Source organism: Meriones unguiculatus, chromosome 11 (assembly GCF_030254825.1).
Source record: "Meriones unguiculatus strain TT.TT164.6M chromosome 11, Bangor_MerUng_6.1, whole genome shotgun sequence".
NCBI lineage: Eukaryota > Metazoa > Chordata > Mammalia > Rodentia > Muridae > Meriones > Meriones unguiculatus.
The window spans coordinates 53,691,416-53,705,464 of NC_083359.1; the positions used below are offsets into that span (position 1 = coordinate 53,691,416).

The following is a 14,049-nucleotide window of genomic DNA, read 5'->3' on the forward strand; positions in this document are numbered from 1 at the left end:
ATCCCAGAGTGCTGGGATCAAAGGTGTATGCCACTGCACCCAGCTGAACCCTTCTCTCTTTATGACCTTAAGCATGTCACTGTACTGAGGAATGGACCCCATCCATGTAGTACTTGAATCCTACGTCCTTCCTCCTCCACTCAAAAAAGTTCCCATCTACTCTGCCCACAAAACATCAGAGAACCTTTCTGCCTAGCTCTACCCTCATCTAACCTCCTCCCTCTCTCAACTATTCTGCACAAGTAAACATCTCCTGGACTACAGAAGCATTTTTGTTTACTTATTTACTATTTATTTAGAGACAAATTCTCTCTGTGTAGCCCAGGCTGACCTTGAACTCAATCCTCTGCCTCCCAAGTGCTGGGACTGTAGGGTTGTGCTGCCATCACACCTAGCTTGGAAGTCTTTTTTAAGTTTTGTTTTTTTAATTTTATGTATATGGGTGTTTTACCTGCATATATGTGCACTGCATGCATACAGTGCCTGTGGAGGACAGAAGAGAGTGTCAAGTGCTCTGGAACTGGATTTATTGATAGTGTTAAGCTACTATATGGTTGCTAGGAACTGAACCTGGGTCCTCTGAAAGAGCAGCCAGTACTCTTAACCATTGGGGCATCTCTTCAGCTTGGGAAGTGTTTTCTTACAGTGAATTTCCTAGAGAAGTAGTGAGTTTCCAATCCTTGGAGACATTTAAGCAGAGACCGGCAGGGATATCACAGGAGTGGTCCATGTTATGGTGGGAGGTTGAACTAGATGTACCTAAGGGATTCTGTAATCTGGAGTCCTTTGTGATGGAGACCTGAACAAACATCAGTACACTAATCTGGACTGTTTGTAGCCAAGCAGGTTCTTTTGCGTAGCTACATGCTAGTCTCGCCATCTAAGAATCTCCTGGAGAGCTGCCAAAGGCAGATTGCCAGAGGCACTATGAGAAACACAGGATGACCAAGGCTGAGACCTACATCCCTCCTGATCATCAGACATAAGCTGGGGTCTGCTTTCCTTTCCATAGTAATCACCCACCATCTCCTCTACTCATTCTTTTAAGGATGTAAAATCAGGCCCAGACAGGGCTTTGTTCTCCATCTTTTCTTTGCCAGTATTTCTCCTCCATTTCTACCTTCTTACTATTCTGGGAGAGCACAGTCCTGGGAAAATGTCTTGGGCAGCGGTAAGGCCAGGAATAGACAAAGTCTGTGTTTCTAAGAAGGGAAAGGAGGCCACTTGGCCACTTACCACATTAATGAACACCATGGTGGCTGGCCTCATTCTTGAGGAGACGGGGATAGAAATGAACCGGCCCAGGGTGATGAAACCCCAGAAGAGGCTGGGGAGGTAACCAGCCATCTTGTGCCCAATAGACAGTGGCTTCTCCACGGCATAACTGTACACAAAGGCAGAATAAGCACCCTGTGGAGAGTGGAGAGAACAAGCCTCCATTAGCACACTAATGCCTCAGCTGGGGCAGGAGTAGGGAGGGCTGCAGTGGCCAACTGTTCCTGTCTGCAGTGGCTTATCCCAAGATGCCCTGGGAGCTAAGATCATATAGTACACTTACACCCAAGCTGAGAACAGAATGGGTACCATAGCAGCATTAGAGATGTCACTAGGTCCTTATGGGGATTCCCCGCAGGGCCTGGGAAGACAGGCAAAAGGCTTAACTTCTTATTTTACAAATGAAGGAAAGAGGAGAGAGGACCACATCCACCCTTGAGTGGTGTAAGTCAACCAGGTGTGCTGTGAGCTGGGGCATGTGAATAGGGCCTTCTCTTAGGAATGTCCCCTCCTTCAGCAGTCAATCACCCAGCCATTTAAGACTGCCATAAGTTAGGGAAGAGTTTCTGGAAAAGGCACTTGATAGAGAAACAGAGGTCACCCGTTGGATGGACACCTGGGCTGGAGTGTGGCTTGGTTATGACATTAACTTGTGAAGCCCCATTTGTAGCACATGCCAAGAAGCCCCAGAGTTCACATAGTGTGACCTCTCACAGGGCAGCAGAGCTGTGAGCTTTCAAAAATGTGGATCACAGTTGGGTACAGTGCATTTGGGAGGCAGACAAAGAGTTCAAAGCCAACCTAGGCTACATCTGATCCTGGCCAGAACAAAGCAAAGCAATTAAAACTGAAAAATCTTGGGCCACAAAGAATTGGGAATAAAACAAAACAACACCAGACAGATCCCTTTCTAGAATTAACAAAACAATAACAATAATTGGCAAAAACAGAACAGAGTCGGGTGTCTAAGGGCTGTGAGCACTGTGGGAGATGGGCAGGGCGCTGGTTCACCGCACTGCAGGCGAAGTCCTGTGGATCTCCATGTGCTTCTCTCTGCCTGCCAGGCGAGACTTGGCTATCAGGGTAGAGGCTTCTCAGTAGAGCATGCCTTTGGAGGAAGGCTCACCATCATCCCATCTGTCATGAACAGGACCAGAGCAGCTGTGATGTGGATGGCGAAGAAAGAGCATGGGGCTCCCCGGAAGTTCTTCCCCTGGCAACAGAACAGGTCCTCCTGCCCTGAACAAGGCACAAAAGGGCAGGGCTGAGTCAACCTCTGCTCCCTCCCCTCTGCTCACCTGGTCAGGCCAGGGCTGCTTGCTGCTTCCATCTTCTCTAGTTTTCAGGCACCTGTGAGGAGCAGCTGCTGTTCTTTGCCCACTCCTGGTGGAACCAAGGATCACAGAGGTCAAGTAACCACCCGCCCCCTCCCAAGGTAACCCAGGAAAGAATGAGAAGGATGGAGCCAGTGTGCCTTTTTATTCTTTCAGCCAGATGGCTCCATCACTTACCTATTGAGACTGCCAGGGCCAAAGATTGTTTCTGACCACTAGCACTGGGGTCTAGGTTCATCTTCTGGGCTTACTAACCTAGTAGGGTTACTAGGGCAGCCAGAATAGATTACAAGAGCCCGCACCTGGGTGTGGCTGAAACTTGGGGGCCAGTGAGGAGGTGTCTTCCTTCTCAGCAGGCCGGGTCTCCAGGGCAAGCTCGTCTGCAGATAGTAGCAGTGGCTTCCGCTGTGGGCAGGTCAGCAGCCGCTCCTTGGACAGCAGGAACAGAACAGCCAGGGGCACTGGGAGCTGAGGGCAGTAGAGGGTCAGGAGGGCCATGCTGCAAGGCTCACAGTCCAAGGTGCCTACCTCACCAAAGAGCCTTTGCCAGCCCATGAGCCAGACATAGACTTGGTGTGAGCACTGCTGGCCCTGGCCACATCCAGTCCCCACAGGAGATTAGAGAAGCCTTTGAAAGCCTACACTCACAAGGGTCCTCTTCTGTTCAGGCCAGGCACCGGCTGACTGCCTACTAACACCCTTACTCCCAACGCTGCTGTGACACAGTACCGCTTATTTTTGTCTGCCACAGCTTTATAAAATATGATTGGGGGTGGGAATCTGGAGAAATGGCTCAGCACTTAAGAACACTTGCTGTTCTTACAGAGGACTTAGATTTAGTTCTCAGTACCCACACAGAGTTGTCTATAATCCTAGTCCCAGGGGATCTGGCACACTTTTCTGGCCTCCACCATCACCGCACACACAAGCACACACGAACGCATGCATATATGCATGCATGTACACTCAAGATACTCTTGTATGCAGACAAAATACTCACACAAATGTAATTTTTGAAAATGCAATTAAGGAGCAGGGGATGTGGCTCAGTGGACATTGCCTACCAAGTATAAGGTCCCCGGGTTCTATCTCTAGTACTACCAAGGGGTGAGGAAAGGTGCTGAAAAGATTTTAAATGCATTTTCCAGATGGGGCAAATGGGGCTCAAAGATATTACACAGCCACATACTGTTAGAACTGGAAGAGACCTAGGAGCCCAACCAGACACTCAGAGCATGCCAAGTTCCCACCACACAACTAGCATCAGCATTCAGATTCCAGCCTGCTGTGTTCCTACCTCTGAGCTGCTGAAGGCATGGCATATCCTCATAGGATACTTGATGACTAAGCTAGAAAACCAGGCGTGGGTAAATGCCTACTCCCCCTCCCCCTACCCAGCTCTCTGCTCTTCACACTGAGCCTCTTGGTCCCAACAGTGCTCCCTAGCCCAATGGGAAACTCCTTCTACTTCTGAGGTTGCCTAGAGAAGCAGCCACTGCCTCCCTCAGGTGTCCCTGCCCAGGCCTCATCACCTTCACTGCCAGGAAGCTCTTTATCAGGTCTCACAGCTGTCCTTCCTGCTGTGGCCATCACCTGGTTCCTTTGCTTGTGAAGTTCAGAAAGGCCAGGGAGCTACCAGAGAGTTCCAGAAGTGACTAAGTGACTAAGCCAGAAATGAGCCAGGCAGGAATGAAAGCAAGGCAGACACCCAACCTGACAGTGCACTGCTTTTAGGGAGCCCCTTGAGCACCCTAAGAAAGCTGCTCACACCAGCCTGAAGACAAAAAGCCACCCAACCCCATGCTGACACCTCTCTTCAGTGATCCTTTTGGTGGGGGTGGGTGAGATGGTTTCTCTGTGTAGCCTTGGCTGTCCTGCACTCACTCTGTAGACCAGGCTGGCCTCAAACTCACAAGAGATCCACCAGCTTCTTGCCTCCCAAGTGCTGGGATTAAAGACATGCACCACCAAGCCTAGCTCCCTCTGGTGATCTTGAGAGCCCTTTTCTGCACTCAAAAGCTTGTCAAGGTCACAGTTGGGTGTGCTGCCACACAACTGGAGTCTCAGCTACTCAAAAGACAGGAGCATAAAATCAGCCTGGAAAACAAAGTATACCCCATCTCACAGTTTACAATAGAGGCATGTTCAAATAGCCCTTGGTAGCTGTAATGCCACACCTGTGCCCTTGCATGACAAGAGACCTATGTCTCTGTACTGGGGGAGTCAGCCTTATGGGGGAGACTCAGCCCTTCCTTAACTGGGGAAACAGGAAGAGACTTCAATGGCAGAAAGCCCAAGGGAAGGCCAAGGGGAAACAGCTGGGCTTGAGGCCTGGAACTTAGGAGGCCTTTCCAGGGAGGGTGGGTGAAGGGAAAGGCTTCACAGCAGATTGGCTGGCATGCTGGCAAGAACACACCCAGCTTTTATACGAATCCTACTCAGGGACACTAGTGCCACCCTGAAAGCCTGCCAACGCCAGGCAGGTGTGTATATGTGTGAGCATGAGGGAGCCAGCCAGTACATTCACTACTATCTTCCTCTAGTGGTGGGCTATTTTTGTTCAGATACAAATAAGGAAATTCCCAGAAATCTTGTAGCAAGCAGCCCCTCTGGTAGGCACCTTAGTGGGGAGACCAGAGCCTGAGTTTGTTCAGGGCTTCCTGCATACAGAGTCCTAGGTGTCATTGAGGCTGGATCCTTCCCTCATCAGGGACCCCTAAGAGGACACAGCTTCAAAGCTACCTTGAGCCAAAATGGTGGCCATGAGCATAAAAGGGGCAGAGCAGAGGGAAAAGCGGTATCTTGCTGAGGAAAAAGAGGGCTAGTTAGGAGCAGGGCTGTAGGGCTGGAGGTGATGACCTCTGATAAGACTTGGCCTCTCTCTAGCTCCCTATCAGGACCTCAGGCCAATGAGGTGTGACACCCTTCAGCACCCAGTACAACTATGGTGGGAGCTTAGGACCCTTCCAGTGCTCTCTGTAGACACTCCACACTGCAGTAGCCAGCTGTCTCTGGAGGACTGGGTAGGCCTCACTGCGGAGAGACCATGGGGCCAAAGTGGCAAGCCCCACACACGGCCTCTGTCCCACAGCTAGGCTATGGTCACCTGGAATATCCTCACTTCCATCCCCCGATAGGTCAGAACCAGGAGGACAGGCAATTAAGATGGTCTGAGCTTTCATTCCCAAACCTGGTGGGTAGGAGGGTCCCAATGTCCCCTGTGCTCCACCTGGAGGTTTCTAGGTAGAAGGCAGAGTCAACACTGACTTGGCCAGGCACACAAAAGGGGCCTGAGTATCTAAGCTGTTCAGATTCAGTGGGCCTCTGTGCTGTTTAGTTTCTTATTAATATGACACACACAGGAGTCACCTGGAAACAGGGAACCTAAGTAGAGAAAATGCTCCCATCAGATTGCCCTGAGGGAATGTCTGTGGGTTACTTTCTTGATTGATATTTGATGTTGGTAATGCTACCCCTGAGCAGGTAGTGCTGGGTTGTTTTTAAAAGCAAGCTGGAGGGGCTGGAGAAATGGCTCAGTGGTTAAGAGCATTGGCTGCTCTCCCAGAGGACTGAGGTTCAATTCACAGCACCCACATGGCAGCTCATAACTGTAACTACTCTAGTTCAAGATGATCTGACACCCTCACATAGAGGTGGGTAAAACACAAATGCACATTATATAATATATATAATTATATTATAATATATTATATATAGTACATATATTATATATAATATATATTTTACATATATATTTAGATTTTTATATATATTTACATATATATATATACATACTGCTGCGATACTGCAGTACTCACTTGTGTTTCTGCTTCCTAAAAATGTGATACCACATTTTGTCTGCCTCTTCCTCTGGTACAGAGGGGATACCTATCCACAGAAAACTTTATATATTATATATAACTTTTATTTATATATATATATATATATATATATATATAAAAGCAAGCTGGCTAAGCCATGGGGAGATGAGGAGCAAGGCAGTAAGCACTGTTCCTTCATGGCCTTTGCTTCAGTTTCTGCCTGCTGGCTCCTGTCCAGGCTTCCCTCGGTGATGAATTCTAAAGTATAAGCTGAAACAAACCTTTTCTCCCCCAAGTTGGTTTTGGTGAGTGTTTTATCACAGTTACAGAACTGAACTAGGACAGTCTCTCTGGTGTTTCTACAGCTGCAAGGAAGCAGAAACCCAAGGAGCAGGGCTAAACCGTGAACTCACCCATCTCCAACAGTGATAAAGGATCCTAGAAAAGAAGCCACTACCTGCCTCTTGGCCATGGATGAAAAGGTCTGATTGTTCATAAGGCCTCAGAGAACTTGGAAGCTGACCCTGATTGTCACTGTGCAAACATGTCCGCTGCCTTCCTTTCTTGTGATCTGCCAACACAGAGTCACAATAATTCCTACAGGTCACTTCTCCCTCCTGCCTGTACACAGTGGACCCTGGCATGTTTCTTGGGTCTGAAGAGTCTGTGCTATGGAGCTGGACTGGGAGGTGCACACTGTCCCCAGCTCCCTACCCCACATGCACCAGTAACACTCACATTGATGAGAGCCATGATCCAGAAGGCATAGGATACGTGGTTCTCTGTCGAATCTTTTGGGGGTGGCCTGGAGATCGTCTGGTTTGACCAAGGTTGGGCTGCTGCATGATGTTGGCTCAGGACCCGGGATGCATAGTTTCTGGAGGTGGCATTGGCTGTGCTATTAGCAGGAAAGCAGTTGGCCTCTGACAGGAAGGGATCAGCAATCAGGGGGCTCAGCAGAGCACCAAAGCCCACGAAGAAATGGAGGACCTGGGTGGGGGGGGGCACCGCTCAGCCTGGCTCAGGATTTCCATCCAGAGGGTGCCACCTCCCCTCACCTTTACCTTATGCCCCATCCAGGAGGCCCCTGTCTGACCCTAGAGCTGGAGGTGGCAGAAGACTCAGGAAGTAGGAGAAAGAAGGAAGAATGTCGAGAAAAGCCCCCTTTCACTACCCTTGATTCCTGGGGTAACTGGAGTAGTAATGGCCAATCCTCCCTCCCCCTCTTATTTCCACAGCCTTAATTCCCATTGGTGCTGTTTTCTTTCATGATGGTGATCAATTTCATCAACCTGATTGGATTAAGAAGCACCTAGGGCACTAAGAAAGTGCCTCTGGTGTGTCTATGAAGGTATTGCCATAAAGGCCTAACTAATGAGGGGAAACCCACCCTGAATATGGGCAGCACCATCAGCTGGAGTCTGAGACTGAATCGAAAAGAAGGAAAAGGAAACAGTCAGGCAAAACTTGGCATTTTCCTTTCTGCTTCCTGGTTGGTGCCAAGGACTGAGCCACTCCTGACATATGCCTTCCCCATCATCATGGACTGTGTTCCCTAAACTGTGAGCCAACATAAACTGTCCTCCCTTAACTTGCTTTATTTGGTAACTGCCACATATACTGGGTGACTAGAAAGGAAGAAGAGAGGAGAAGAGAGACAGAAGGACAGACAAGGACAGACAGCAAGCCCTCAGTCCCACTGCCTTTCCTAGTTAGAGAACTTTTGTTCTCTAGGAGAGGCCAACAAGGCAGGCAGAGATGACCCATAGAGAAGTGAAGAAACCCAAACCCAGGCATTACTGATGGTGTATGGCCCAGCGAGGAGAAAGTGGTCAGGAGGGCCTGGGGAGCTCCCCACACATAGCCTACTACCCAGCCTCCCACTGTGCTGCTCACCTGAAGAAAGAAGGCTGAGTCCTTCTGATATATCCTCACCAGCTGCATGTTGGCCACGGTGTCGATGCAGCCCATGGCTAGGCCCGCCAGCGCTATGACCGAGGCCAATACCTTCACATCATGGCAAAAAGGGATGACAGCAAATACCAGGGAGATGGCCAAAGTAGAGGTGAAGAGGGCCCATAACGACTGGGCCAGGCTGGGCAAGGGAGAGCTGGAGTTAGCAGAGGAGCCCAGAGCCTTCCTGGAAGGCCCCTCCTCCTCCTCCTCATTGTTCTGCGACCAGCAGGAAAGAACTGGTCACAAACTGTGTGTTGCAGGCAGGTGGATGAGTAGGCTCTTGTCCTCCGTACAGCGAGGGCTTCTTACGGCTGCCATGAGCATACCAGATGTCACACTGGTTCTCACAAAGCCTAACTATCATGTTATGTTGCTTAAACCTTGTTCTCTTTAAGCAATTTTACACAGCAATATTCCTGTCCCTCTCAGGGAGGCTACTTTGAGCATCTCAAGGGAAAAGAGACATATATCCACAAATAAGGACTGGGGACCAGGGATGAGGCTGAGCCTCGAAGTCTTCAGCTGGGCAAGAGTAGGGACAAGCCATATGTGCCCTTCACACAGGAATTGACAAGAGCTGTCTTCCAGACAGGGCCAGACCACCAGGACCAAAGCCATGACACAGAATTTGGTTAATGCAGTGACTCCTCTTCAAGGACACAGGCCAGGGGCCATCTCTACTGAGACCATTCTGAGCCCTGTTCAGACAGACATCAGAACAGCCCTCCACAGGGATGCTGAGGGCTGTCCCCAGGAGAGATCAGTGTCAAGGTCCTTTTGGCAGTGAATTCTTCCTAATACCAAATGCTCAGAGAAAGGATCAGAGACTTGTGTGCTTTAGGACCAGTCTACAAGCTAACGTGCTGTACTGGGGGAAGAGTTGGGCAGCAAGAAGTTTCTAGAGGTTCTGGAAGAATGTCCTCAGAGTATGAAAAAGGGAGCGGTAGGGCAAAATGACCTCTGAGGTTTCAGAAGGGAACCTGGAAGGGAAGCAGGGAAGATCCCCAGAGATGCAGGAGGTTATCTTTTGCCAGCTTGTGACTCTGATGCCCCTGGCACTCAGCCATCTCATCGTCTTGTATCTGATTAAAGCCTTTATCAGAACAGTTCTGTTGATAGCAGCAGTTCGTTATTTTGTTATTTTCTCATTTCCAGGCTGATCTGTTGGGGAGATTTCTGTTCATGACCCTGTCTGTTCCCTCTTGGAACCTGGGGGTAGACTTGCTTCAAGGCTCTGCTAAAGAGCCTTGAAGATGTCTGCAGTGTGGGTGGCCTATTCAGGCTGCAGGCTTGCAGCTCTCCCTTGGGCCCTGCTCTGACAGTTCCTAGCCTGACTACCCAGCTGCGATACTGCAGTACTCACTTGTGTTTCTGCTTCCTAAAAATGTGATACCACATTTTGTCTGCCTCTTCCTCTGGACCTGGTACAGAGGGGATACCTATCCACAGAAAACTTGATGAAAATGGTAGACCTCTCCTTTCTACTCTTTCTCTCTCTCTTCTTCCACTTCCTTTCCTACTATAAGACAAGCAGGCAGACTCTTGTGGACCAACTTCAGGGACAGCAAGAAGCACTCCTATGTGTGCCTTTCCCAACCCATTGCCACTGCCTCACTTACCACATCATATACAAAGACTCTGAGGAACTAACACATCACATATGCCTATTATCCCAGGAGGCAGAAGGAGGAAGATGGAGAGATCAGCACCAGCTTGGGCTACAAGCAAAAATACAGAAGAAATCAAACAATTGGGTGAGAGGTGGGAGAGAGGCTGAGTGGTAGGTACACTGTGTGCCTTGTGTGTGTTTAGTGGGCATCCCAGGTGTGGCTTATGTGGAGGTGGTTCAGTACAGTACTCAGGCTTGCAACAAAATCCTGAGGGAGAGCATGCCTGTAATCCCAGCACTCTGGGAGGCTGAGGCAGGCAGATCTCTGTGAGGACAGCCTGATCTACAAAGTGAGTCCAGGACATCCAAGACTACACAAACAACAACAACAACAATGAAAGAAAGAAAGAAAGAAAGGAAGGAAGGAAGGAAGGAAGGAAGGAAGGAAAGAAAGAAAGAAAGAAAGAAAGAAAGAAAGAAAAGAAAGAAAAAAGAAAAGAAAAAAGCCACAGGGAGGTAAGGGAAAGGAAAGGATGGGTAATGCATGGTGTGTGCATTGAAAGCCACTGACATTCGTTCAGTGTTACAGACTTTTAGTAGAGATGAGAATACTGTGAGGTGGACTTCAAGCCTGTGCCCATTTGACCTCTGAGTGAACCCAGGCTAGGAGGAAGCAGACATGGAAAATCCTTTTCCCATGTCTTCTGCCACGACTTGGGCTATGATTGGAGTCTAGGCTTGCAGCTGGAATTTGGAAGGCTGACCACACATTTGTTCTGGGCTCTTGGGCCATAAAGTAGGCCAGCAGCTCACTCTTCCAGGTGCTTTAGCAGCAGCTCACTCTTCCAGGTGTGTGTGGGCAGTCCAGAAATTCTTTAGAATAATGTGTTGTTTCCAGGGCCAGACTAAAGCATATGCATTTCTTATTTTAAATGGCTGAAGTAATAGCCCCTTTCAGGAATGTGGCTGACCAAGGATTACAGAGTAATAATGTTAAAACATTTTGACATCAAAATGTAGTGGAATGTGTGGGTTCAAGGCTCACCTCTGATATTGCCCAGTGATGTGACCTGTGGCAAGCCTCTACTATCTAGCCGCTCTGAGCTTTGGTTTTCTCCACACTAATTGGAGATGGCAAGAGTTCCTTCTCAAAGCCTCAGGCAGCTCCCTCTCCAGTGCTCATCCTTCCTTGCAGCCCTGGGCTTCTTCAATGCAGGGCCCAGGATATGCCAGCAAGAAGATGACAGGGACCAATGCCAGCTCTTCCTCCTATCTCCACTCCTCCTGCCATACCCCAAGAATATGTACCAGGAATCCACCTCCTGGTTCCACACACTTTCACAGCTAGAGTAGCAGCAACTAGGAGCTTCTCACTTTAAAGAACAGGAAAGTAAGGTATAAATGGGAAGAGAGTGGTACAGGTCTTGGCCCCCAGCTGAGGCAAGGACTGGCAGAGTGCCATTGCCTGCTCTCCCCTGGAAATCAGATGTGAATTTGGGCTTAGTTAAAGGTGTCTCTTTCCTCCAAGGCTTAAGAAACTTATGCCAGAAAGCCTGATAAATAGTCAGGTTACTTATTAATGGCACCACATGAAGTTGTAAATGGGAGTGGAGAGGAGGGTTCAGCGTCCCCCCTCAGGCTGGCTGTGACTATGGTGGCATTGCCTGCTGGGCCATTTTGGCTATGTGACCTTGAGTAGGCTGCTAACCCCCTCTCAGGACTGGTTGCCAGATATACATGTGACCACCTTGGAGTGCCCCTGCCTTGGGCACCTGTTTTTGGCTTCCTGGTGCTGTGAAAAGAGATAGGACTGCATGACTCCATACAGGTAGGGCCCATTCCCGCTCTCTGACCCCAGTTGGGGAAAAATGCTGCTAAGCCCCAATTCCATGATGCCTGGGTCTGGGATACCACATTCTCCTTGGGAACTCCCTCTCCAAGGCAGGGATGCCTGGTTGCTCACCTTTCCCATGGAAAGGAATGGAGGACAAAATGGTGGAAGTCACAGTGCAGTACCCATCAACCTCAGAAGACAGAGTGCCCATCCTTCCAGGAACTAGGATCAGTGAGCAATTTTCTCTCAGCTGATGGAGGCAAGGAGGGCTCCTTATAACTCAGTCACCTCAGTCCTCCATACTGATGCTTTGGCCAGCCTGTTCACAGTCCTACGGTGACGGGGGCAGGACTGCCTGTTTGACTCAGGCTGCGGCTGCACTGCCCTCAACGGCTCACTGGGTGCTGGGCATGTGGAAAGTGCCACAGACCAGAGCCAAATCTTAGGTCTGTTTGCCTAAAACACCTCTCTCTTACTTCCTGATGTGCCTGACCTGTTCCTCAGGAGCCAGATCTTAATGTCACATCCCTAAAGTGACCTACCATGAGCACCACAATTCAACTCTGCCACTCTCTGTCCCTTTCCTATTTCAGTGTCACACACTGCACTCCAGAATGGCCACTTGGGAAGAGCAGGGACCTTGTCTGGAGCCCTCACTCCTAAAACAGGCTGTGGCTCAAGAAGTATTTGTTGAATGAATAAATTAATTTGTGGAATGAGTTCTGAGATGCTTTTAACTAAAACTTTGATATGTGGTTTCTATACTATAAAATTCAACTGTTTGAAGTGTACACATCAATTTTGTTTTTCATATTGTGAGTAGTGAGACCATTATCATAGTTTAAGTTTTGAAGTCTGTTTATTTGTTTTTGTGAGATAGGATCTCACTCTAGCCAAGGCTTGCCTAGAACTCACTATCCTCCTGCCTTAACAGCCTCCCACCCTCCTATCCAACCACCCTACCAAGTGCTGGGGTTATGGGCTTGTGTTGCTGTGTCCAGCCCAAATTTTAAGTATTTCTTTCACCTCAGAAAGAAACCCTATATCCATTGAAGTCACCCCATGTACTTCTTCATACCACTTATTACTTGGCTTCCCCAACCCCCTGCCCCCGCCAAGTCCAGATCCTCTGTACTGGATAGCCCACGAGAATGGTCTCATACACTGTGTGGTCCTTCATGACTGGCTGTTTCATGACTAGTATTTTGGCTGAATGAGATACCCTGTAAGGATGGCTCCATAGGCTGCCTGCTCCTTTATTTATGCCACGTTTTATTAACCTGGTCATTATTTTATTTCCACTTACTATGAGTACTGTTGCTGTGAACATGTAGGTATGCATTTTTGTCTGGACAAATGTTTTTACTTCTCTTGTATATATACTGAGGAGTAGAGAGAGTTTCTGGGTTCACGGTACCTCTGTGTATTGAATTTTTGTCATTGTTGTTTGGTTTGGTTTGGTTTGGTTTCCTTAAGTAGCCCAGGCTGGCCTCAAACTCCTTATGTGGTGGAAGATAACTCTGAATTCAGGATCCTCCCATCTCCATCTCACAAGGACTGGGATTACAGGCATACATCGATATGCCTGGCTTTGAGATGTTTTTAAACTAGAACCTGCCCAATGCTGAACTCCCAGTAGGATTCTGGCACAGGTTTGTAATACACCAAAAGGTAGACAAGCTGTTGAAGGGACAAACAAAGGCTTTCTGGAAGTGAGCCAATCAGAGCCCAGTCCAGAGAGGGGAACATTTTGTGGTGTGTTCCAGGGACTTCAAGAGACCAATGACTTGAGATGCAAGTGGACTACAGGGCTGGCTCTGGGGAGGGGGATGAAGACCCAGTTTGCTACAAGGGTTTGCAGGGGAGAGGCTTTTAACTGAGTCCAGGCAGCAGGGGATTTGAAGATAAGAAGGAATTAGATTTAAAAATATATACAAGGAGGTGGAGGGTAGTGTATGTCAATTGGCAAATGTAGATATCAACAAGCCTCAGCCACTTACTGCTCTCACTGCTTCAGCAGTGAGAAGCCATGGGGAGGCTGGGAGTCTCTGGAGATGATCTCAAATTGTGTATCTACTGATGTCCCAGAGATAAGGGGGTTTTCCAACTGCCTGGAGTGGTTAGACAGGTCCCACAAAACCAGGAGGGAAAAATCAAACTCTAACCTTTTGTCTAAATACCCTTTACCTGTTTGTCAAATCACAAGGCTGGTCACCTTGC

The 14,049-nt window shown here is 48.7% G+C and overlaps 1 protein-coding gene across 6 annotated transcripts in view; it reads right to left on the reverse strand.

Moving 5' to 3' along the window:
• The window catches only part of Mfsd4a (major facilitator superfamily domain containing 4A), a 39,818-nt gene that overhangs the window by 22,609 nt on the left and 3,160 nt on the right, over positions 1–14,049 (reverse strand). For all 6 annotated transcript variants that reach the window (XM_060364256.1, XM_060364257.1, XM_060364259.1 and 3 more), the window contains exons 2-6: positions 8,327–8,525; positions 7,169–7,420; positions 2,912–3,077; positions 2,402–2,514; positions 1,237–1,410 (exon numbers count right to left, since the gene is read on the reverse strand). In XM_060364256.1, coding sequence (XP_060220239.1) covers positions 1,237–1,410; positions 2,402–2,514; positions 2,912–3,077; positions 7,169–7,420; positions 8,327–8,525 — 904 coding nt within the window. The remainder of the gene's footprint in view (positions 1–1,236; positions 1,411–2,401; positions 2,515–2,911; positions 3,078–7,168; positions 7,421–8,326; positions 8,526–14,049) is intronic.